Source organism: Aptenodytes patagonicus, chromosome 2, assembly GCF_965638725.1.
Source record: "Aptenodytes patagonicus chromosome 2, bAptPat1.pri.cur, whole genome shotgun sequence".
Taxonomy (NCBI): domain Eukaryota; kingdom Metazoa; phylum Chordata; class Aves; order Sphenisciformes; family Spheniscidae; genus Aptenodytes; species Aptenodytes patagonicus.
The window spans coordinates 145,509,842-145,536,460 of NC_134950.1; the positions used below are offsets into that span (position 1 = coordinate 145,509,842).

General features: G+C 41.6%; 1 protein-coding gene across 1 annotated transcript in view; it reads left to right on the plus strand.

Annotated features, from left to right (window-relative positions):
- The first annotated feature begins 367 nt into the window (after positions 1–367).
- Positions 368–26,619, plus strand: part of CDK6 (cyclin dependent kinase 6) — a 130,062-nt gene continuing 103,810 nt past the window's right edge. Inside the window, exons 1-2 of the mRNA XM_076331511.1 lie at positions 368–455; positions 2,518–3,008. Of these exons, the coding sequence (XP_076187626.1) occupies positions 2,776–3,008 (233 nt within the window). The 5' untranslated portion in view covers positions 368–455; positions 2,518–2,775. The remainder of the gene's footprint in view (positions 456–2,517; positions 3,009–26,619) is intronic.

Sequence of the window (26,619 nt, forward strand, 5' to 3'; positions counted from 1 at the left end):
CTGCTCCCAGGCTGAACAGAGGCTGAGGGAGCGAGCGAGGAGAGGCAGCGCAGCGCAGCGCAGCGCAGCGCCGGGGGCAGCGGCGGAGCAGCGGCAACGCCGAGGGCCGGTGCCCGAGCCCCGCACCGGCAGGCTGCGGCCGGCGGGGCTGCGGTCGCGGCGCTGCAGCTCCCCGGGGGCCGCCGGCCGCGATTTTTATTTCGCGTTTTCATTTTCCCCGGGCAGGGTGGGGGCGGGAGGAGCGGGCTGGGGGACGAGTGCGAGCTGCCTTCTGCGCCAAGGTGCAGCCCGGCGGCGGCGGCGGCGGCGGCGGGAGGATGCGAGCCGAGGGCGGCCGAGCCGCGGAGCAGCTACCTGTGTGGCCCGGGCGGCCGCTGCCGGGACCTGCCGGAGACATCGCCATGTGAAGGGGCAGACCCCGGGCCGGCTCTCCACCCCGCCTCGCTCAATGGGAGGTTTGTTTTAGGGAGGACTCACCCCCTCCCTCCCCAACACCCCCCCCCCCCCCCCCCCGGGGCTGAGGATTATTTGGGGATCTGGTGGCGGTGGAGGCGGCCGTGGCGCACACCAGGTAACGCGGGGCGCCCATGTGCGCCGCGCACCCGGCCCAGCGGCGTGGCCCACACGCCGCCCCCCGCCCGACCCGGGGAGCCCACGCCGCGCACCCCCCGGCGGACGGCACCGCGGACGCGTGCCTTCGGCGGCCGGGGCCGGGGGCAGCTCGCCCCGCGGTGCCGCCGCACCCCCGTCAGGGTCGGCGTGGGGGCGCCCCCCGTGTCGGCGGCCGCGGAGGGGGCCGCGGGGGGGGGGTGTGTGTGCCCTCCCGGGGAGTCGCCGCGGGGGTCCCCTCAGCGTCCTGCCGAGCAGCCGAGCCGGGCCCCCTCCTCTGTCCCCTGAGAGCGAGCGGGGGGACGCGGTTCCTCGCGTGTCCCCCGCCGCCCCCCCCCCGCCGCGTGTGGGGCGCCCGCGGAGGGGAGCTCGGTGCCGAGGTGGGGGGGGGGGGGGGCACCGAAGGGCGCCCCCGGTGTCCCGCCGCGCCCGGGGAGGCCGAGCGGTAACTTTCCACCCGGCGCAGCGGCCGCGCCGAGGCGGGCCCGCCGCCCCCGCGGCCACGCACACGCGCGCCGCCGGTGCCCGCCGCCGGGGGGCGCCCTCCGCAGCGGCGCGGCGCGGGACGCGGGGCGCGGGCGGCCCCGCCGGGGGGCTCCGGGGCAGGTGTCCCCCCGCGGCGGCGGGGACGGGGCGCGGCGGTCCGCGCTCGGTGCCGCCCGGTGATGCTGCGGGCGCGGAGGTGCGGGGGGCGCGGGGTTGCCCGCTGGACGGGGCGGTGCGGAGGCAGCTGGTGGTGGCGGCCGAAGTCAGTGGGGCAGGGTGGTGCCCCTGGCTGCAGCCGGGAAAAAGCGGTGAGCAGCGGGCACAGGTTTCCTTCAGACTGCTCTTCTTTTCATCTGCAGCTAAGGTGTAAGATCAGCATAAATGTAAAAAATGCCTCTGGCTTTATGTGTGGATTCAAGTTAGGGGATCCCCGACTGAGCTATCTGGGGCACTTTAATCCTGGCACGGTAAAATGCAGTGTAGGAGAGGGTTACAGCCCCGGAGGTCACAATATCGTTATATTTTAAAAAGGGGCAGGGGGAAAGGAGAGGATTGATGTCGAGCTCTCTGAGGGGAGAGGATTTGCCCACAGTCCTGCAGAAAGCGTGGATGAAACTGGATGCAGAAGGAAGTACTTCTGCTCTCCGGCCTCATGCACTACACTGCAGAGCGTGCTGTTCCTGAAGACCATCTTTCATCACGCTGTCCTGCAAGGAACTGCCAGTCAGACATCCAGTGGTAGCAGTATCCGCGGCCAAAACCCTTGCATGTTCTTAAGTTTGCTAGTGTACATTTCTGAATCTACCTCTAGCACACAATGCTCGGTAACATATCATTATCGTCATTTAAGTATGTACATATTTCTCCTCCCCACAGGCGCTTTGAGGCAGGAACTTATCTCTTGCGATGTGTTCATGCAGGGCTTAGCACAGGGGAGAGCAGATCAAGGCTGAAACCTCCAGGTGCTATCATTTACGAATAAGTAACAGTAATATAACATGGGATATATTTCCAAGACCCCACCATGTGCACCGAAGAAATCTTTGAGTCCTGCAATCCTGACATAAGTTCCTGGACATAACTTCCTCTCACACATGCATAGTTAGCTTTGCTATCCCCATCATCCGTGTCTCACAGGGTTGTCGTATTCAGCCCATTGCTCAGGAGAATCCCACAGCACGTGGTTGCTCTGTAGCTGCGTGTTGTAGCCTTCTGTGCAGACCATGATAACTATGTTGTGTTGTGTCATCCATGCAGGAACGTTGATACATGTGTCACCCTGGCAGTTCACATCTTCCTTTGCACCACGTTGTTGCTTTGCATGTAGCTATCTACTATATTAGCTTAATTTTCTCGGGTTTTGAATGATGCAAAGTAATGAAGTAAACTAAACTCACTTTTCTTGCTTGATTTGTCCTCCAGATCTAATTGGCCTTACACACACAATGCTCCTAAAGACTGTATGATAATTCCTGGTGGCCGAAAAAGGAGGCACATTGGGGCCCATACAGAAGAGGAACGAGAACAGGAGGGCAAGAGCTTCCTACTGCCCCTCTGGCAGAGGTACCAAGTGCACGGCGTATCTGCAACCCGAGCAAAGTACTGGTTTTCAGAAAGCGAGTGAGACCAAGAGCTGCCCTGAGGCACTTGGAGCACGGGAGGAAGAGGAGCAGCGCCAGCATGGATAAGGACAGCACAAACCTGGCTGACCAGCAGTATGAATGTGTGGCTGAGATTGGGGAAGGAGCCTACGGGAAAGTGTTCAAAGCCCGAGACTTGAAGAACGGAGGTCGCTTTGTTGCGCTGAAGCGGGTACGGGTGCAGACCAGTGAGGAGGGCATGCCGCTGTCCACCATCCGAGAGGTGGCAGTTTTGAGGCACCTGGAGACGTTCGAGCACCCCAACGTGGTCAGGTGAGGAAGTGGGGCAGGCGTCCCGATCAGCGGGGTCCTGGTTTTAGTACATGAATTGGGCAAGCAAGCTTGGGTACCTAAATGGACTGGACGCTAGTTCGGGGTTGTGGATGAAGTGAGCACTAAACTGTGTACATGAAGTGTGGTTTGAGGTTTCAGCAGGCCATGGTGCTGCCTGCCAGACCTCACCTCATCCCTGTGCATTGCCTCCCACACACACAAACACCCATCTCCAGAGGCATAGGTGTGTGACTTAAGTGTTTGAGTGGATGGGCAAGGAGCCATATATACACTATTTCCTCAGGCATATGAGAGAATGAAAAAAACCCAACATCTCCCTGGTTTTGTCTCAGGTATTAGTTCTGCCAGCTGCAGCTGATTTTTAGCAGCTCTTTTCATTATCAAAATGGCAAAGATTATGAGAGTGGTAGTGGAATGCGCGTTCTACCTTTTTAGATGCTTTTATAGAGAGTTGTAGATTATCGTGTTAAAGAGAAGTAACAGCTTAAGACTTCAAGCTTTGCAGGCGGCCTTACGGTTGAATACTGTTTGACTGGTACTAATTTCACCGCATGCTGATGATTGTGCTACCAAGAGTGCAACAGTACAGATGTCAGGCCTTGCTTGCAAAATGGTGGCAATGGCCTCAGGATGTCTTTTCTGTCATGTCAGTAGCATAAACCCCAGATAAATGACCGGCGTTCTTGAACAGATTCTCTCAATGGTAAGGCTGGCCCTACCATAACCTCTTACATTTTTCTACAGCTGGAAATCTCCAGCAGCCTGTGAGTGTCTTTTATTAATATTACGAACTTTAAGAAGTAAGCTTCACTTTGCAGATACCCAGGTACGCAATGATTTGAAACTGGTTAGCATCTTGCTGATGGCGCTGTATTGACAAGAATATTTCCTGTTATTTGCATTATTGTATGCACATATTGCATAGCAAAAGGAAAATATTTTATACTTCACTAACACCAAGCCTCTTTCAGCCCTAGAGAAACAGATACTCTGAAGTTAGAGGTTACCTTCAAAACAGCTTGTAGCTGTGATCCTCCTGTTTTAGGGTCTGAGATGAGGGGGTTTATAGTAGGTGCAAGAGGAAAGGTGAGACAGAGAATAATATTTAAAATACAAAAGTGAATAGCTAGAGATAAATTAATTTTTGTTCATCTCAAGGCAACATAATACAACAGTCCCATTTCTGTCTAAACTGAATAGGCAAAGTATTTGTATTCTGAAATACTGATAACGGAGTGCGCGTCATCAGTCTCACACTTTTCCATTGCTAATCAAGCAAATCCACAATTTGGTTAACAACCATTATTTTGACTGGCACCTAATATAATGCCAGAGGCTTAGTCAATAAATTTCAAAAGTGGGGGCATCTTTGCGTGGACAATGTGTCATATTTGATCACCGAATCAAGTGGCTTGGTTTACAGAAGAGCGCACACAAAGTTCTTCCTTGGCAGTAGAGATCATCGATAGTTCTCAAAATCTCTGAAATCGAGCCCAATAATTTATGAGAGTAAATGAGGATTTAGTTGTCCAGGTTTAGACATTTACATATTTGAAAATTGTAAACCTTGTTTGGGAATAATTCAACACAGCAATATTTACGAATTTTCTGCCATTGAGATCTTTCCATATGAAGTAAAAGGGTTTTTTAAGAGCTTTCTAATCCTGAACTCAGCAAAATCATGAAAAATAAAATTCTTGTTTTCCAAAGAGCTATTTGATGAACTGACCATGCAGCTGCAGGCTTGTTTTGCTTGGGTTTAAGTGCAGTGCAATCTCGACATAGCGTTTGCATAAATATATTGAAGCTTAAAATATTTTTACAAGTTTGAATGAAAATTCATTCTCTGCAAGCAGTAAGTATTTCAACCAGCAATATGAGAATGTAGTTTCAATATAAAAATCTCTGAAAGTGCGTTCCAGGTCCTTATAGTGGTGTTGTGAAGCCTGTATCCTTTGCCATAAGCAGCATTTCAGATGCAAGGGGTTGGGCTGTGATGTATCAGGATGCTTGGGACCTCGGCTGCACACCTTTTTCCACAAACAGGCAGGGGAATATAAGAAGCAATTTCAAACATTATCTCTTCTAAAATGGGAGGAATGTTATTTAAAAACTCATCTCTGTTGTGCATGTTTTTAATCTGTAGAGCAGATGAAGCTATAAGTAGCACTTTGGAGTGACTGAAATCATATCCTTATAATGAAAGATTATTTGAAAATATTTACATGCCCCAGTTCCGTTACAAAATACGGTAGAAGAATTTGTAATTTATTGAAATTAAAGGTCTATTTTTGTATTATGTAAATATACTCAGAAAAGGAAATACTGTAAAAGAAGATCTGCACTTTTAAGCAGCTGGCCTGGCTGTACTTAATTATTGAGCATATTATGCTCACAAAAATGTTCATTGTTTGGGCATGCATTCTGGAAACTGGTATCATGGCCAGGCTAGTAAATAAAAATAATGGCAAATGCATTGCCTACATACTAGATTAAAGTGTACATCATTTTCAGAGCACTGGGATAACAACACAAACATTCGAAATCAAATTTTTTTGATTTTGAGGGGACATCTAGCCTTTTTCTGAATATTACAGGCAACTAGCCTCAGAGAAATAAGTGAGAACTGCAAATATAATGTTGAATCTGTTACCTCTGAGTAATGGCATGTGTGATCCATGAGTCGCTCAATGCAAACCGACAGTCATCCTGTGAGTCAAAATTTAGACAGACTTCAAGCAGATGAGCCGCATGTGCCCTGTGCTTGGCGGTGGTACTCTGGCATCAGCTGACGGCAATGGCAGAAATCACAGGCCACATCTCATCATGCTGAACTCAAATGGTAGGTCTGGGCATGTCCAGAGAGTACAGTAAGGAGCTCAGCAGTCCAGGGCTTCTCTGTCTCCATGAAGTGGTGCTGAACGTGAAGAACAGTTTGGTAAGGAAAAGACCCCGTACTTGCTAGGCAGAGGTGGAGCTTCATGGCTTTGTTGGTCACGGAGCCATGATGCAGGACCAGCATTGCTACTGCAGCCCAGGTTTGTCATAGCGGTCGTAGATTCCCTTCCTCTAAAATCCTGAGGAACGCTTAGAGCCAAAACTGGTTTCCAGTGCTTGGCATTGGGGGTGGAAGATAATTTTCTCCATAAAGCAGAAGTGTCTAAATAGCATAGAATAATTTTAAACAAAATATTTATCAAATTTTTCCATGCTACTGCTTGCTAATTATGAGAGCTTTGTTTCGCGTTCCTTCTCTCCAAGTCTATCGTTTCCATATTCCTACAATGAAGAGATGCATTTTTTGCAGCACAGTTGCTTTTACAATGACAGATAATGAAGCTAGGTAAGACTTCACTGCAGAATAAAGCAAAACGAGGTGCAAGATAAGAAGTGAAGGGAAGCCTAATCTTCATCAGAAAAGTCTCTGGACTATTGACTATAATGGAAATAAGGCCTGGAGGACTGATCTAAAATTTTGTAAGACTGTCAAAAATAGTATACAGAAAGGCAGGGGAAAATTACAGTTAAAAGGATGATTGCTATGTGCTTAAAATCCTCTCCTGTTCACATTTGCCCTTGTATGGAGTTCCCCTCCGTCAGGACACCTTACTCTATTCTATTTATCTTCACAAAACAAAGTAAAAAATAGAATCTTCAGGAGTAAATCTTACTGTGAATTGCTCTAAAATGGGGTATGTTGTAGGCTTTGAAATGTCCTTTGTGACTGGTAGGATGATTAAAGCGCTTCTCTAGTTCATCTTTCAGATAATAAGTTGTAATGCTTTATTAAAGCTTTTCTATATACAGTAGTCAAATCTGGCAAAAGTTGGTCCAGCACTTATGTAGCTTAGTGCTGTTCTGTTTGGGAAAAATGAAATATATGTAGACAAAGGACAGACTTTGCCAGGAATAAATGACATATTAGATTCAGGAAATTCCTGCGTGTAAAACTGGGAGTATTCCCTGCTGCAATATATCTGTAAAAATCCTTCTTGTGATTATAATGCTAAATTCAGCAATATACTGTGTTCATTTTATCTCTCTCCTGCTGGTAATCAGATGAATAATTTTCCCCTAATGTTAATCATCCATCAGACTGTGAATTTGCACTCTGGGAAGGTGATATACAAGACAGAATACTGTAATTCTTGCCGTGCTTGTTTTCTAACATACATATATATTTAACAATTTTAATAGTGTTCAACCTTATGCAAATAGAGCAAACCTGCAAAGGTGTAGATTTTTGCTTCCTGGCTCATAGTTTTTTTGATAAATACAACTTTTTTAGTATTTTCATGGGTTGGTAAGTCTTCAGTTTTAAAATAACCAAAATTATATTGAATATAATCTATTAGAATATAATCTAATCTGGGTTATTATTTCAAAGATAAGTGTCAGAAATCTTGCCATTCAAGGACGTCATTACCATATAATAAGGAATTAAAAATCTTAGTTCTCTCCTTCCTGTCAACTTGCGGAGTAGGTGCCCCAGCTAATTGACTTAGGTTCAACAGAATGATCCACCGAGCTGGAATTGTAACTCTGTTCCTCAGTCTTTTTGGTATATGGATCAGCGTGGGGGAAAGCCAGTAATTATAAGTATTTGCACAATTATGCCATGTTCAAGTTTTTATGTTATTTTATATCCACTGAAATAAAAATGACACTGTAAACTGCCCTCTGTGGTACAGCAACACTGTCACGTTGCTTTTTCCCTGCTTTTACAGTCCAGTGGTCCATGCTGTTATCTCTTGGTTTGCACTTGAGTACTTGATGGAGCCCATCAACTGATTCCCTTGGCAAGGCAAGCTGAGTGTGGGGGGAAGACGCTGGGGCGCGCTTGATTCCCCCATCCCCATGTGCCCTGACATAAAGACCAGCACTTGACTCTGCTCAGAGGTCCCAGAAATGTATAATGGCTTGGTGCTTAAAATTGCGTTATAGTAAGATAGACGACGTCTTTTTAGAAGTGTCTTAAAATTCCCTGTTTAACCTGATAGAGCATTCAGAACATACCCGTAGCAGCTCATCAGTACCTAGCTAACCTTTTGCAAGGCAATTTGAACTTGTAGTTGTTTTGCTTTGTTCTGTTTGTTAAACTGAAACGATATGGGAACATACAGAGGGAAAAGAATTTCAAAATGCAGTAGCTAATTTTGTTTCTCTTTCCAGTTTGTGGTGACGCTGATATTGGCTGCTGGCTTTATTACTGTACTGTTAATAAGTTTAAAGGATGATCTTCTCAAAATCATTGAGATGTTCCATCCCGTCAAGTGAAACATTTCTATTCTAGGGGGTGTTTGTCTCCAGTGAATTCTGCTTACTTCCTTACTTCCTTTTCTGCCAAGCTAATGTTGAACTTCGAGTGTGTGACATCATTCTCACAGATCAGCAGTGTGCTGTATTGTGTGATACAATGTATTTTTGTGTAGCACCACTCATATGGCATCTGGCAGGCCCCTGGGGAGAAAGAAATGGTTACCTCTACATTGCTAGGTACAGGGATTGTCTTGCACGCGGAGAGAGTAAAATAAGATGCAGGGATGGAGTGAAGCAGAAGAAACTGAACTTGAAACTTGCCAAAGTTAAAGGAATTAATGTGGCAGATGAGTCTCAGATGAGGTAGAAGAGGTGCATGAGTAATGGGAAGGAAAAACTGAATGAGCTTCAGAGTCAGTTTTAGTCTAACACAAACAGGATGGTCTTCAAGGCAGATGTGAAGCCGGGAAGTGCCTTGGCGGGAGAGAGGCATTTCCAGGCTGGAGAGCGGTGGTGGTCGGAGGGGAAGGGAGGTGGTCCCTGCACTGACCAGCCACTGCGAGGAGGAACACTGCAAAGGTCTCGGGGAGGGGGGGACTGCCTACCTGGAAATATGGCTTCTCTCATGGCAAGAGGGCAAAGGGGAATGATGTGGCTGACACTGAACAGTAGGTAGGATTTGGAGGAGTTTGTAAAGTTGGCAGAGGACATTGTGAAGTGACTGCACGTGAATGCTGGCCTGTCATCATCTGCTTGCAACCCTACAGTACACAGAATAAGCATGTATAGGGAAAATAAGTGATATTCTTCCTGTCCATATGAATTGTTTAATAGTAATGGATGTGATGATTTAGTTTAAATACATGGTCTGCCAGAAACAGGACAAGATAAGAGCATGTCTGGAAGGAAGGATTGAATATGGAATAGCCTTCTGAGCCTTAGGAAATTCAGTTTCTGGAGTGAGTACAAGCTTTCTTCAGAAAGTATTTTATCTTATTCTGAATCTAAGCTTTTTACAAAAAAACGTTTCCAGTCTTTGTGTGAGTAAATGTCAGTCATTTTAGATTACGTCCAGTGCTCCCTTCCTTCTTTAAATCTGTGGATGGTTGTGTCTATGCTGTTCTTGGAGAGACCTAGTCTTGCTGGGTCCTGCCCAGAATGGAAAACCAACTCATTTCACCACAACCATTGCTGGTGACAGCCTGTGACTGCCAGGCAAAGCGTCAGCACCCCCTGGGTTAATGCAGTGGGGTCTAGGATTCAAAACGGAGCCTCGAAAAGGACGGGACAGTGGATGCTCCACCCCAGCAAACAGGGGCCAGGGTAGATTAATTGGGACTTTCCAGTTTGCTTCATGGTACCTCAGTGCCGGCTGAAGTGCGGAGCAGAGCAGGGGGAAGGAAAGTGCTCACTTTCCAGGTGTTTGAAAGAGAGTAGGCTGGAGGCTGTGACTTAGCAAAGCGCTAAGGGAGTCACTCAGGTACACTCAGTGGGATTTAAGCCGTTGTTTGAAGTTTAGCACAGATGTAAGTGCATTATCAAACAGAAATAGCTATGATATTAAGTATGCACTGAATTTTAAAACGCTTTTCTGAATAGAGTTCAGGGACAATATACATAAAAATATGAATCACAGACATTGATTCTTATTCATGCATTACATTAACTGAAGCCTTATTTCTGGAGAATTTTTCTATTAAAAGTTAAAATAAATCATGCAAAATAAATAATATAACTATCCTGATATAGCAGTAACATGAATTTGGCATCAAGAGTGGTTATTTGTCTTTGTTGACTTCTGAAGTTTTAAAATTATTTTATAAAGTTTCATAACCCTAAATAAAACAGAAGTTACTGTTCATTCCAAAACTTTGCAGCTGTATATACAGCATTTGCTTTTTACTCTTTGTATGAAATCTAGTTGTTTTCCGGTTTTGCTGAACAAGTTGATTCTTAATGATCTAACAAATTATCAAAAGATAACTGTGCCCATACACATACATAACTAAGCTGTGTTAGTTCATTCAAAAGAGAGGGAATTCCTCCTCCTGTATCAGTTCTTCATATATTTTTCTTATATTCTGAAAAATATTTTAAATTACGCATGCATGAATATTTAACAGCTATACCTTTAAACTATAAAGCCTTTGTATTTAATAAACAAACCACTTTAGAATTTTCCAAGGAGTGGTTTTTTCCATCGTGTACTTTAACATTTTCCATTTGGGAAACCTCCATTTGGGAAGCATTTGATGAGATGATCATCAAAGAGTGGAAATGTGACTGTTGGTTTCTGAACTGTTTCAAAATACCTCATTGCATCCAAATTATTGTATTGATTTTCCTATTTATTTATTTACCCTTAGCCTTTGAAAATTTGTTCCATCCTTAGAAAATGTTCACAAGGAAATAGTCCACTAAATAATCCTTTTAAAATCAGGCCTCAAAATTCTAACACCACAGTTGTGTTTTCTTTAGGCGGAACAAAGGATGTTTTATATGAGTAATAAGAAACTCTTCCATATGATGCTTTAGATGTCTTTTTAGGGTTTTAGAAGAAGATGGGTCTCTAGACTAAGAAGCATCCCACATAATTTTAGGACCAGGTGATGATTTTGGATACCTAAATACAGGGTGTACTAGAATGTGCCAATTTGCTGATATTGGTAGAGTTGCCCTAGAGTCGATTTCCCATGACATACCTAGCAAACAATTTACAAACTTAGCAAAAAGTTCCATACTGTTTTAAAAGCATTCACATGAACACTGACTGGTTATCACTCTGGATTATCATTAACAGGTGACTGATCTCTTCTTAGTAAAAGAAAATAAACAAATAACTCGCATATGAATTCATCTTTGCAGGAATTTCCCATATTTAATGATTGAAAACTCAATTCTAGTGCAGATGAATCATACTGAGCTTAAATGAAACCTATTGAGTTTGGACTTTTGCAACATTAGTCAGTGCAGAATGTTACATGTTTTGATGGAAACGGAGAAAGGAAGTGAGACAGAGAATGGAAAAGCCTATGTGGTTTTTTTCTCTCTTTTATGTGAAGCTTTGGCTAGTCTTTTAATATCTATTTGAAGTGTGGTCACTATAACTGAAGGTGTCTGTTCTTTTAACAATGTCAGAGAACTCCCTTCTCCCTGAAATCAATTAATTATAAACTGGAAATTTCAGTACTTTGTTCACTGTTTCTTAAGTTAGCATATTTCTAGGAGCTTTCTGTGAATGTAATTCCTAGCTGCACTGGTGCTTTTGTTTCTCTTCATCTGCGGAACCAGGGCTGTACTGTAAGGATAGAATTCTATCACTATTTCTTTTTTTTTTTTTCACATTTGATGCGGTATTTTGCATACAGCTGCAGAGTAGACAGTTACCTTTGAAAAGAACATTTGGCTGGTTTAATTTGATTAGAGCAAACCACCTCAATCATTTCTGAACTAAGACCATTTTCATTTTAACTTGGCAGTAGGAGTTGGGAATGTACTGACTGTGCTTAGATGTTTGGGGGAGTTCTGGTTTGGATACACAGCTACTGCTGAAGTGAAACAACCTTAGAGGACTTTGCCCACTCTGCTCCTTCCCCATAAAAAGGGAGGGCTGTGAAGTCATTGAATGTCACATTTAACTTTCACTCATTATGACAAGGAATTGGACTCCTTGTGAGTGTTTCTACAAAAAATTGGAAACCTTTAATGCATAGAAATACATAATCATACATTTAAAAAAAAAAAACCTAATATTAAAAACAGATATAGGATATGAAAGTCTTTTATTTACAACAAACTTTAACATCCCTAGCAACAGCATTTTGAATAAAGTTATAATAAAAGCCAACACATACATAGAAATATGGTGGGTTTCTCATACATATATTGTATCAATCTTAAAATTGTATCCCCTTTAGCAAGTCTTAGTAAGATTCCCACATTCTGTCATTCTCCTAGCTTTGACTTTCTACCCCTTTCCTCGTCATATAAATATATTGTGATTTTTTTTATGTTGCATATTAAATATGAAATTAGATTCTTCAGATTTACAGTATTATGTATTATATATGATTTTTGCTTTTCAGTTGCTCTCACTGGTGATCAAATCATTTTTCCTAGAAAAACTCTTGTGGCTGTCTAGAATATCAATGTGTCTCATAATAAATGACAGCCCTTCAATAAATTATAGTCGGATGGTATTCTCCAGAAAAGATGGTTCTGATATTTAAGTGCTCTGACTTTGCAGTAGTGGATCATCATATATACAATGTTTTAACCAGAAGATTACAGTTGAAGGAAGACCTGGTTATTCTTGCATTATGTTCTGAAAACCAACATGCACAGTTAACTGCTCATCTGTGTGAGCAGCCTAACACTCAGTACTAACGGGGGAATTGGATCCGCATCTTCCAGCTAATCCAAGAATGCAGTTGTAAATTTAAGGCTTGGGTTTCCGCTGGTGAAGTTAAAGTCCATAGAGCTACACTGATTCAAACAGCTCTCTTTGTTCAAATCATAAATTCGTAATGTTAAGATGAACAAAAATGCATTAGGACAGGCAGACCGTGCAGAGGTGTCCCAACAAGCATGCACATTTGAGACTTTACCGTTCAGATTTTAGGTGCTGCAACTATTGAGTTTACCAAACTGGGGTATAAAAACAGCACTCTCATTAGGAGGTTTTTCACTGATATGGACTCAGAGTTTCTGTTGACATGTTTCACTCCTCCTAATTACATTCCCTTTTAGCACTACAAATAATTCCTCTCTACCTTAGTATGGACCCTCTGAAATATTTGATGTCTATCTCTATGCTGTCCCCTAAGCAATTTGTACAATGCTGTGGTTACCACCGAACTCCAGGGTGCATCACAGACATGGTCACTTCAGTGCTATGTACATCTCCCTTCTTCAAGAGAAGATGCTTCTGTAGCTACAATTAGAGACTTTCTGATTGCTGTACAGCATTGAAAGTTTATGTCTAACTTGTTATTCGCTACCACAGCACTAGAACCTTTATTATTGATTTCCAGGTTTCTTCAGGATGGTGAAAGTTCATGACCTGTATTATTTTTCTCTAGTAGGAAGTAGGTTATAAGGTAAATCTTGTTTTGCTAATTTTATCTAACAGCATGCTTTCTTTGTATTTGTGATCTTTACAACATAGAGTTTGAGCAGCATCTACACTTTTAATTAGCATGTTGTTTATCCTTAGATAACCTCCTAGATTGTTAATGGAGATAGGCCTACCCACTGATCTCTGTGGTTTCCTTGCAGACATCTCTAATCAATTTGTTGCCTTAATGTTCATCTCTGCTTTTTATAAAACGCTGAGCAACAAGTTTTGATCAAAGCAATAATACCCCTATCTAGACTGGTTTGAATCAGTGACTATAGACTGAAAATCAGAATTAAATGTCTCATTAAACTGAAAAGATTTGGCATTCTTGGAAGGGCCCAGACAAGTTAGTACTTCTGCAGAACTGAGCACCTGTATCTCTTCATTGCACGGAATCCCGTTCATCACATTGCCTTTACATTTGTAACATCATTTAAAAAAAAAAGACAGTTACCTGGAATTGCTTAATTCTATGCTGCTTATTATTCATGTTGTCTCTCTTCTTAAGAAATCAAGAAGGTTTTATTACTTTTTAATTTTATTTGGTCAGATTAAAACATCTTTTAGAGATGTCAGGTTTTTCAAAAGCAAATCTTTATGCAGTATTGAAAAAAATACAAACAGAAATGAGACTGGAACTGAAGACTACAGCAGTACAACATAAGAATAGTTAGGAGTTGCACAGAAGAGTCAAGTAAACCATTTGACTAAAAATGAAAGGTATTTGTGGCTACAGATAAAACCCAGATAGGTGAATAACACTGATGAGGGAGTCTTTTTAGAAGACATTTTAAGTATATTGGAATGTCCCAAATCAATAGGGTGTTTTGATGTCTGTAAGAAAATACATTTCAAAGACTGCTTGGTTTCCAATAACCCACAGTTGGGAGTGGACAAGAATATTCTGCAGAAACAAAACTTAAGTCATAAAAAGCAAATTTAAATCTTCTGCTATCCTCTAGATCAGTGAAAGGATATTGAGCCTATAATTCTGGAAGAAACTGGAAGGTCAGCTAAGTTCACTAAAACAGTAATAAAGGACAATTTCGACCACTGTTCATAATAAAGTGGACAAATGAGACAAGGTTTAAAGACAAAACTTACAGACACCGTTGATGAAGCAGCTGTTTCTGGAGTACAAGGAAGAGAGATCACTCTCTGCGTAGCCTGAAGTAACTTGCAGTAGCTGGTTTAAGAAATTCTTACAGTCAAGACACACAGTCATAGTGACCACAATAATTAAATCTGATATATTTGGGAAAGGGATGGTTCCCAAACTTGATGTAGTAACAATAGGCTTTCGAAAAGAGAGATTAAGAAACAGGAGGTAATAAAAAATTCAACAGTCAAGAGGAAGGATATGAAAATGCTTAGATTTAACATGGTAGGTACTTAAACAGAGATTTGTAGCAATACATTTTGTCACTTGGGACATACACCTTCCCCTGGTGCCATGCTCTGCCCAGCCACTGGAAATCCTTGCTGCTGCTTTGGATCTGTAGCCTCTTCCTGGGTGCGAGATATAGCAGGACAGTTTCAACGTACGTGTTCCACAAACTCTCCAGAGGGGTGGGGGATGCCAAAGGGAGACACCAAACTTTCTCTACCCCTTTTATGACTCTGCTCCAGTATATCATGATGGATGCATAGAAGGTACACATAGCCATGCATAAAAAAATAAAACAGGAATGTAAGATAATTGTGAGCAGACATCTAACTTTAACCATCTGAATATTAAAAGTATACTCCATCCTAGTCATTTAGAGTCTCCCCAGAGTGAGTGCAGAGAGAGGATGTGCTTTCTGAGAATAATTCATCCCACTCACTTTCCGTACCCACCCTGGAGCAGAATGAATTGCCCTCTGGAAACGCCTGCCTCTCTCTTCTTGGCTGCAGAGAGAGCCCAGGTGGCTAATGCTACAGCTCAATGAGATTAATACCAGTCAGTATGGTTCAAGTTTGAAGGTGGAAAGTGGAAACACTAGTAGGGAGTTTGTACAGCAAATAGGAGACATTAAAAAAGCAAATAGGGAATTATTTTGAGGGCGGGGGAACAAAAAGCTAGTATTGAAATCAGAGGGCACTTGAACTATGAGAAATTAGAGGAGGTAATCGAATAAGAAATTAGTATTATAGGGGAACTTTTTTTTTTTACCAAAGTCTATAGTATATGGATTGTTGGTAAGGGTTTGTACAAGACTCGTTTTTTATCAGCTGGCAAAAATGATGTACTTTTCCTAATAGCAGAGTGTAGGTTTCTGTGAAATGTACTGACTTCAGACAATCTGCTTCTAGTTTGCGCTTGGCATTGAAGTACTAAGGAGAACAGGATGTAGCTGGAATGGGTGGGCATTGCCTGGTTACCGTGTACCCAATTTTAAGCTCCAGCAGAAGGCATTTTGGTCAAAACTTGTTAATGTTCTACAAGAGGAAGAGTAGCTGAAGATGTGTGTTGGAGACGGCCAGTCATACAGCCTACAAGTGATTTAAGGCACCTTTTAAAGCTTTCTCAGATGTAGTTTCTCTTGCGTATTCTTCTCATTTCCCCTTACTCTGCCATACTGGTCTCATACAGGATTTGCCACTAAGTGGGCTAATTATCTCATTATTGATCAAAGTCTGATGCTACACATAGTTTCATTGCCTCAAATTCCTTTCGAGCAAATTGCATGATTGTACAATTGCAAGTAGTTGGAAAATTCTGGTGTCTTATATTCCACTCTGAATTACCCAAGACCTAAGTGCTTGGAAAGCAGTGGTACTATGCCTTTATCTCTTGGAATGATTTTTTTTTAATTTAAAGTTCTATTTTTCCATAATCTCAAAATGCATCAGCCCACATTGCTCGGTAATAGCCTGCAAAATTAAAATCAGTCGATAATACTAACAGATTCTGCTCCATCATTTTTTATGTTGAGTGTCTGTTGGAGCTAGTTCTTTTATCACTTGATTTACAAAGCTTGAAAACAGCTTTTTTTATTATGTGACCGCTAAGACAATATAACTGTAGTAAAGCAAATAAGCTGCTCTATTAAGCTGTTTGAATATCCATATTACATATGTGTGTGTGTGTGTGTATAAGTGGAAAAGAAAAACCATGAAAATTTCAAGATTTGACTGCATTTATACCAGGAAGTTCAGAATTATTATTTTGTAACATGGATGAGGATTGTTAGACATGTAGGACTGCAATTAGTTTAAAGTCTGTGCCTTAAAAATGTCTGAACGGTTTTCTGTTTTAAAGTTAAAAGAAAAAAATTGAAAGGAAATGAGGGCAAGCCAGGAAAAAAACCATCCCAAAAGCTAATTGTTTTTAAAAAGTTACATGACATTGAAAATTGGAACTTGGAAATGAAATGCCATCTCACTCCTAAGTATAATAAAATAGTAAATTTTATTAAATGTATTCTGGAAAGAGTAAATGAAAATTATAAAGCCTAATGTGACTGGCAAAGAGCCCAGGCAATATCCGAAAGAGTAAACATCTAATGGCTTAACCTAACTGGGGCACAGTCCACTGCAGCAGGCAATTGAACAGGGGATGTCAATATTTAAAAGCAGCAGAACTAATTTTTTAAACAGATGGCTTTTTTTCCTCCTGCGTGCAGTACAAATATATATTTTTAAAGGCTTTAGGGAATATTTAGATGATGGGATTATGTGTCCCTTTTAATATTGACCCTTTTTTTAATTTTTCAAATCTTGTAAGATTTAAGGTCACTTAGATCTTTCTTCTCTCAAGCATGAAATTGCCATCTTTAAATTGCATTATTCACTCAGTTCCAGAACTCATTCATCCCAGAACACATCCTTTATACAAAAATATTGCAATATCATCTTGTCAGCTTTTAAATGGAGACTCTTCTTAAGAAGACTGTTGAGTTCTTGAAATAATTTAACTAAAATTTTCTGAATGGACATGATTATCATGGCATTTCTAATATATTGATCACTGTCATTTTCACAAGCCTGAAAAAGTGTTCTTGTGCTTTGGAAAATCTAAATCCATGTCACTTCTCTGCCTTCTGGGGTGAAATCGCGCAGACTGTACTGTGCTTAGATCAACAGTCATATACCATAGGGGCTTGCGTACAGAGGCATTCATGGAAATGAAGACTACTGTGTCTTCCTGGATTTAGCAAAAAAAAGTGCTCTGCTGTGTGTGTTTCTTCCAAATGGACTTGAGACAGTTATTTCTCAGTCAAATATTTTCATAATCCAGGCACAGATTCTTGTTTCAGAACGTATAGATGCCAGTTGTGATGTTTGAAAACCAAGACATGCCTGCATGAAAAGTAGGTGAGGGAAATCACCAGAAAGTTTGACTTTTTCTTCACAGAAAGTCACTTCAATTCTGTGATAACTCAGAAAGCGGCTGAATGGACCTTTATAAAACATACGAACTAAGTCACTTCTAAGTGGAGACAGCTGGGGTCTATTTAATATCCTGTGTAAAATGGTAGAGGTCAGCTTCCTGGAATAACTTAGGAGTTTTATTTCATGAATATCCTACTGCTGCAGGGACCTGGGGTGACGGTGAGGCTCGAACTAAAATGCGCCGTAAGGAAAAGCTCCAGGGCCGTAGCTCTCGTTCTAGCTCTGCATTTGGTGCAGGATGGTAGGAAGCACCTTGTGGCCTGCGGTATCTGCGCATCTTCATAAATGTCTGTTGCGTGGGTGCTTATTAATGCAGGCAACTAGTCTCATTTTTTCCTTCCAATCCTATATATTCTTATGATTTAGGCATTGGGATACTAAGTGAAAATCATCAAGAAGTGACACTTTGGACAACAAATGATTCTCAAATGTACTGACGATCTTAAATACCTGGGTTATTTTGTAATTTGGGACCTTGGTTCCTAAATCACTTAACTTATCTTGACGGTTTTATGGTGTCTTTTTTTCCCCTTGCAATTAATGCAGCCATATCTTTGCTATCTAAGATCGTACATTTCCTTAATGTGTTCCCTGTATCTATTCAATTTAATTACTCTTGACTCTCTGAGTTTGGAATCTTATTTTATTTTCTGACTCCTGCTATTCCATGGTTTATTGGCCACGTGGGTGAAAAAAAATATATTTGTCTTTGTAGGCCAGTGTGACTGGTAAGTGTTCAGTCACACACACAGAAGTAACACGATAATTGGTATATATACCGATTATTTCAATGGCATTTGATATAATTGGTAGTCCAGTGACACCTTAATTAAAAGCCTGTGGTGCAATAAGCATGAAAATTCATACAAATTTGTACATAACTAATGATGTCCAGCATGATCACATACATTTCACAGTGTGAAAATTTGGCTTTTCCTTGACTGCATATTTAAAGAGAAGATAAATGGAAGCTCTAAAGAACTAAGAGGGGTAATTGTTTCTGTTAGATGGAAGAAAGATGGAAATTGAAAAAAAAGAAAGAGTAGTGTCACTGGAATAGGCAAGCTGACCACAGCCAGAAAAGGCTTTTGTAGACTGTGCTGGTTCTGTGGGCCCTGTATGGTGTGTAGTCTTGCCTGTTTAGTCAACTGTACAAAGGCTCAGGACCATCAGCTGTGGTATAAGTTTCTGTGCTGTTTGTCCGAACAGAGGTAAATAGGATGATTGTAGGGTTTGGGGATGGATTAGAGAAAATAATGAGGAGCAACTCCTTCAGCCCTCGATGTCTCTTGACTTATTCCTGAAATAAAAATAATTACATTAATAAAACAATTCATATATGGCTTAGAAAGGGTTAGAACAATTTCCATCTCACCCAGTATTTTTCTGAAGAGAGAAAGAGCGGACAGCTTAGGGAATGGTGTAAGAGCAGGACAGACCTGAAGTGATAATGCCTGGCAAATTAAGGCTCGACAGTTTTGACACCGACTTGCTCTATGATCTTAAGTAATCTGTGTCCACTGCTTTGTGAGTCCATGCAGCATTTGCAAGCAGATGTGAGCCAGCCCTGCCTCATTCCCAGGCAGATGCCTACTCGCTCTGCCGGTGCTTTGAGCCAGCTGGAAGCTGCGTAGCCATGTTAGCACTGCGGAGCCTCAGCCATTACGCTCTGCTGTCCTCAGATCTTCCTCAGCTCAGCCTGAGCTGCCACTGGCTGCCTGGACGTCACAGAGCATGCTCTCCTTTGCTTGCAGAGCTTGCTAGATGTACTTTGTTTTCATTTGCCTAGACATAAAAATGTTTTAGAGCTCCAGGAACCAGACCTTGTTTTGCAGGATTTATTATAGTTTGCTCCTTTCTTTCAGAAATGTGAAAGACGTTGCTGCAAAACAACCAGAATACAGTTTTGTCATGTATTTACATCTGACATACACTATCGTTTACCAAATGCTGAATTTATTTCAAAACCATCCATGCATTAAAATGTAAACCCTCATCTCATGGTGCTAAAAGACGCCCCAAAAGAAATGGTTGCCTTTGCCCCGAAGTAATAAAACAGTCAAATAAAATTTATTGCCAGCTCAAAATGCTACTAACACCTCATTTTCATTGCCAAACTCTGCAAATAATCTTTAATTTGTTTTCTTTTATATATGTGTGCAAGAGCTTAAAGGAAATACTTAAAGAGCTGTACAGCCTGTAGAATACTTCACTCCGTGTGCCTTAATCTCTAAATGGCTGGCTCACAGTGCCGTGTAAACTGGCCGGAAAAGGAGGAAACATGTATTAGACATCTACCTGAAGAACTGGAGGATGAAAGCACCTGAGAATCTTACAGAAATAGACATTTTTCATTTTCTTTGTATGTGCTATGAATTAATTTAAAATAATAAAAAAAAAAAGCTTAGTAGAAGAGATGACATGACAGCCAAGGAGCTTGTATGGCCACGTGTGAATGACTATGAATGGGAAAAAGAGCAGCCATGAAGTGCACATTTTTAAAAACTTGTAAGATGTAATGTCTTAAATTCTGATGAAACGTGTAAGGAATTTGCATGCTAATGGAAATGAGGATCCCTTTTTATGTATCGAGTGTTTAAGAGCAATTGCCCCCTGGCTAAATTTATTAAGCCAGAAAAATCTTTAAATTTCTATTGAAGATTTATTAGTCCCATTTGTTTCTGTTCTGTACGACATCAATATTAAACTCAATCCTGCAAGTTTGTCACAGGTGAAACTCACTTTCACATTAAAGGAAATTCTGGACCTGAGCCAAAGCCAGTTAAATACATGGACTGACTTCATGAGGCTTTGGTAAAGGCTCTTGTGTGCAGAGCTTTTTAGGATTGGTCCTGGTCTGTGGGGGTTGAGTGAATAGGGCAGAGGCATTTTCAGTGTCTTTTTTTTTTTCCTTCGACTTCTTTCTCATTTAGTTTTAAGTTCCTCATGAGACGAAATATTTTTAAATAACTTCAAAAATCAATTGAACATAATCTGGAATCCCACCAAGTAAAATTGCTCAGCTATAGTCTTCCTGGGAAAGAGTCATCTCTCCTAAATTCAGTTAAATTCAAGCATCTTGTCTAAATTAGTCATCTAGGTGTCTTCCATAGCAAGCAGGGGGAGACTTACTTCTTTCCCTTGAATATACGGAGGCCTACATGACCCATTCACCAAACCCCTGAGCAGCTCCATTACATGAGTTATAGTTCTTCCACGGTAGCTGAGAGGAGAACTCGGCACTCTATGAGCTCTGCTAGGCAGTTGCGTAGATGGATGGCATTTGAACTGTCTGATGATGGGTAGCCAAAGACAGCTACGTTCAACGGAGCTGTTAGTTTTCTTGCAAGCCTTAAATCTGCCTTCTGTATGTGCTGAATTTAAGTGTTACCTTAACTTTGTAATCCCTTAGTTTTGATGCTTTGGTTTTAGAATAAATATCCCCTCACTGTTTTCTTTCTCTTATAAAGTTATATATTCCTCTCTGCCACTCAGTTTTTCTTTTGGCACGCAACTTGTAGAGGAGTGCAATGTTTAGCTGCATAAATCTGGCTGCCTCCCAAAACCTGGCCAAATCCTGTTTGTTTTTCTTATCCATGTGAGCAATTGCCTTTGTCTTTTGATTTTTGGAAATCACCTGAGTGCTATTTACTTTTGAGCAGATGGGATGTGATTCGTAGCACGTTGAGTGGTGGCGACAGGACACGGTACAGTGCTGCTGGGAGGTCGGTTGAGTTCAGTGTGCTCCCTTCCAGGTTTTGCTGAAGTGAATGGAGGAATTCCCTTTCTCTGAGGTGAGAGTGCCCCTGGCATCACAGCACACGGGCTTCTTGGGAATACATCTGGCATCAAAGCCCGATCAAAGTCATTCCCCATATCAAGTGCAGCCAAAAAGCACTGTGAACCGCATCTCTATTTTTATGTCTTTTAACCTCATGGAGGACAAGCATGTGTGGAAATCAACACACAAAATGTAAGACACCTTTTGGATTTTCACTTGGTCTATTGCTGAATGTGGCAACTGCGTTCGCCGCCTAACCACCGTGCTTGCGTTGGAAGTGGGTGGATATGTCTGGTCCGCTTTCAGGAAATTTTGAGCAGTTCTAGTGAATCCACAAACAGATTCTTTCAACAGATTTAGACATTTTTTAAAAGTTGTTTTCATGCGGTTTAAATATCTGGTGTTAAATTGCTCTTTCCATTTGTAAGATAACAAGAGCTGTTCATATCCATTGCTGTTTTCTAGTCCCCCAGGTAAAGACTGAGAAAGCAACGGTTCACAGTTTTGTTCATTTCAGAATTTAAGGAAAAACAAATATTGTGATGAACTCTTTGGAATAAATCATGAACATCGTTTTCAGAGATGTATGGCCATATTCAAGAATTAACTTGAGTCCTAAAGGTAATTAAAAAGTTAGGAAGGAGAGAGTGTGGTACAGATAAGGACACTGAGGTGCAAAAGGGGAGCTCACATGCAGGGCCCCAAGTTGTAGAGTTCTCACTGCATGGGTAAGAGAAGCCAGACCAGGAACCATAAACACCAACTATCATAGTAGATACGGCTTTAAACGGCATACAGGGATTTACATTGCTCTGTCCAGGTAATGACTGGCTGAGTATAAGGAAGAGAAAAATGATCTTTTTTGGCCTGTTGTCTTTCAGGCAATGAATTCTCTTTTTTTTTTCCCCCCCCTCTCTCTGCTTTCATTTCTGAAAGACCAGGCATATAAGGGAGACGAAGCCTTAGATGATGTATACTTCCTTAGAAGTCACTTAGGTTATTTGCATGCTGGAAGTTAATTGCAGCATAAGTTCTTTGGTAGTTCAGGGCTAGTGGATCGTGCAAGATCAAGATCTATGACAGGTTTTTTCTGCACACTACTACCCTAACTCCAAAATTGCATTTTTGTACTGACAGATCTAAAAACATTTCATAAAATACTGCTCAAAGCTTGTCTTATGTCAACTGACAGTGCTGTCATAGCAATAAACAAACAGACTCTGTAAGAAGTTTGCACCTGATTTCCCAGTGGTGCTTGTTTCATTCTCTTACCAAGGATTTTCTTTGCTATAATGTCATCTAGAGAGCCAAGAACGTTGTATTTAAGAAATGATACATAATAATAAACCCAAATATAAACGAATGGGCATGACAGTGAACCATGCGATGTTTTACTGTGTTTTACTCCTATGTATACTAATTGCTTTCTGTTTAATACACGGATATACAGCATGTTACATTAAAAAGCCTACAGATTTCCGTAATAATTCCTTGAATACATTAGAACAACACAATTCAAAGGACTAAAAAGAATGAATTTGGTTTTCAAGTTAACAGCTGTCTTTACTAACATATACGCTATTTATTTACTTTGTGCATATCAGTATTGTCAACTTTAGCCAATTTAGCCTTTTATTTTTCTTTAGGCTTTTTTTCTTCTGTTTTCCTGCTCTTTTGCTTTTGCAGTGGAGTTCACAGTACTGTTGAACCATGGAAGCTTTCCCTTTCTAAAAGTCAGCTCTTGATCCTTCTTCAAGAAACACAGACCATTTGGTCCCATCTCTACCTATGAAATGTTGTAGAAATGTATTTTCTTACAAGGCTTTAATGTGTCGGTGTCTCACAAATCAATACAATACTTTTTCTGAGGGTCTTAATCAAAACTGTTGTTAATGCCAGTAAAAGAACCGCAGCAAGACATTTTACACCTAGTGCTCTCTCTCCCCTCCTCATCACCATCACCATACCAGCTTTGGGCTCCTTTCAGCTGCTGCCAGTACTGGCCCTTCTTCCTGGGAAGTGGAAGCAACATCATCAGGGCTCAGGTGTATTTGCACCATTTAGCAAGCCCCCTTACGTTACTTGTTCAACGGCTCTGATGACTAGATTTGCCCTTCAGAAGTACTGTCAGTCAGGCTGTGGTTGCTTGTATTCCTGAGGGCTTAGCATACGCTGGAAGGTTAATTCGGATTCAAACAGAACCTGAGTTTTGCATGCAGCTGCCATCCCCCAGTAGACTTGTGGCTGTAGAGTAACCTGGAGGTCATTCAGCAACAGCAGTCCCTGAATTGATAGTAAGCATCAAAACAGTAGACTTCTGTCATCTTCTGCAGTACCTGCTTCTTGTTTTTTAGGTTTCCCCATGCATCTCTAAAAAGCAAGAGCTTGGAATCAAATTTGCATTGGAAACCCCTTAAAAAATGCTGAATTAAACACCTCGGGAACTGCTGTAGTATTGCAAGGATTTTAAAAACTATATGAGATGGTACAGAGTATCAAACAGGACATTTGATTTTTTGTTGTGAATACTTCTTCTATGGAGTGGAGGGTTATTATTTCCTTTGTTATTTTTGATATATTGGCATCACCATTAAGTCTCAAGTGTAGATAGGTTACATTATTAAGCTACTAAAGAATGAATGATAATTTATACTGTTGTAAAACTTCTGAAGATGAGTTGTTGGTTTTATTTAAATCTAGGAAAGAGATGATTAACTTAGATTTAGATCCTGTAAGTCTGGCACAAGTATGAATTCAAAATGTACACTGAAATGTGGAGTCTGTAACAATCGGTTTGACTGTGAGCTACACATGAATAAGGACTGGATTTTGTTGTATCCCACCTTGTACCAGGTACAGCTGGGAGTCCAGAATAATTTCTGTGCTCCTTTCATTTGAATTAAACAAAATCAATATTCAGACATAAGTTTTATTTACATGTTGAGCAATTTAGGGAATGTAAAAAGGAATGCAGCTTTTCCTGAGAAAGGTATTCTACAGAAAATCCAAAACACTTAATAAAATATGCACATGCACTGCCAATGAATTGGAGCATCTTTAATTTGTACTCTGAACTGGAAGCTTATGGAAGCTTACTGGAAGCTCTCAGTACTGTTTAACGGCAGTGTACGTGACTCTGAAAGGCAGTGTACATTTGATTGCTTGAGGATCACATGAAAGCACTATGAATAGGTCAGACAGCTATTGCTGATCCTAAACAATCTGTCAGCGACTGTCTTCATAACAGGCTATGTTATTTTTCTGATTTGGGGTTGACTTGGCCTGTCCCTTGCAGAGAGAACATGATGGTCTGTTTAGTATGGCAGCGCACAGGAGTAAGTGTAGGCACCAGCAGGCTGGTATTTTCCCTCAGTAATGGCAATTGCTCAGTGTGTGGCCAGTTTGGATTTAAAATCGATTGCAATGAGATGAAGCTGTTAATGGATTGGTGAGGAGTTAAGTATTTCAAAAACTGGTGAACTGTAGGACGAGTCCTGAAAGTGAAGTTCTGAAAGGCAGGATATTATTTGAATTACTGAGCCTTACCGGATCCATTTCTGGTCCTTGCCTATTAAAAATAATCTCCCTTCACAAAGAAGGTGAACAAGAAATGGCAGTGTGAGGGCTAAAAAAGACAGCATGCTGCTATAAACAGAGAGGTGCAGGGAACATCTTGTCAGGCGTATTTTTCCTGGAAGTAAAACTCTTAACAACTGAATCTTTTAGTGACTTGGGTGGCACAGTGAGTAAATGTACTTGGCCTTTTCATCTTTTGGGCACAAATCTTGGCTTCTGTTGAAAATGAAAATTAGTTTTGGTGGTTTCATTGGAGCAGACATTTGTCTGCATCACAAAACCATTCAGTCTGGCACCAGGGCTCGTCGTTGCTCGAGTGGGGCCCAGCGCAGGAGAACAGGGGTGTTGCAGGTCAGGGCTGCAGTCGGTACTGAGCGTTGAAAGCTTGCCCAGTCAGCCCACACTATCGGACTTTAGCCAGTACTATTTACTTTGCTTTCAAGAGCATCTATTTCTCTCTGTCACTTTCTCTGTCTCTCTTCCTCACACACACTTAAAGAACAAAAACATCTTTTATACAGCTAAGCATTTTAAATAATTTTTCCAGGTCAGAAAGGGAGAGAGACTGGAAAAAATTACAGCACAAAGCTCAGCTTGCAGATGAACGATTGCCTTGTCATCCTAATATCCCCCTTCCTTCCCTTAAACCTCACTGGTGAGTGGGCTATAAGCAAGAATACTGGCTGGGCTCTGCTGGAGTAGGTCTCCAGGACAGGACTTTCTGCTGCCTTGCTTTCATCATGCTATTGCTTCTTCGCGGTAGCTCTTTCTGCTTTGTGCACAGCAGATAATGAATGAGTGACTGCAAGAGTTGAAAACATCTATCTGCATAACATCTGCCTGTCCTAGATAGATTCATTTATTTTATCTGATGTTATGTTCTGCCCTTTTCTGCTATTTGCCTGAAAGAGGTTTCTTCTGAAGACAAGAAGAGGTCCCGCTACTCTTTCCTAGAAGGGTAGCGAAGCAGGGAAAATACTCACAAACTCCAAGAACCCAGTAGAAATGTAGAGAATAAGGATTTGAGATGTAAAGTTGCCATGAGCAGTGTAGAGATTCCCAAGCTTATTTTAATTAATCGAGTCTGTCTCTGGGCATCTGGCTGCTGCTGGGCGGAGCTCACAGTGGGCTAGATTACCGTGCTGCAGGCAGCGTTGTGCTGTCACGCTGTACGTTTTCAGTACCGAGGTGGGTCAGTTGAGCGTGGTCTAGGTGTCTCTGCATTAGGTTGCCATCTGCCATGGAGGCATATCCTAAGTATTGATGCACATTGGTGCAGCTGCAGCTGGCGTGACAAGCAGATTTGGAGGCTCCTGAAGACCCCATACGCTTTTGAAAATGGAACTTAGGTCTTGCATTACTACATGGTTTTACAGATGTTATCCCAGAAAAAATGCACTTAAAATATGAGATACTTTGAATTTAGTGGCCTGTTCATCTGCACGTGCTCTTTTTTCATCTAAAAGTACTTCACTGAA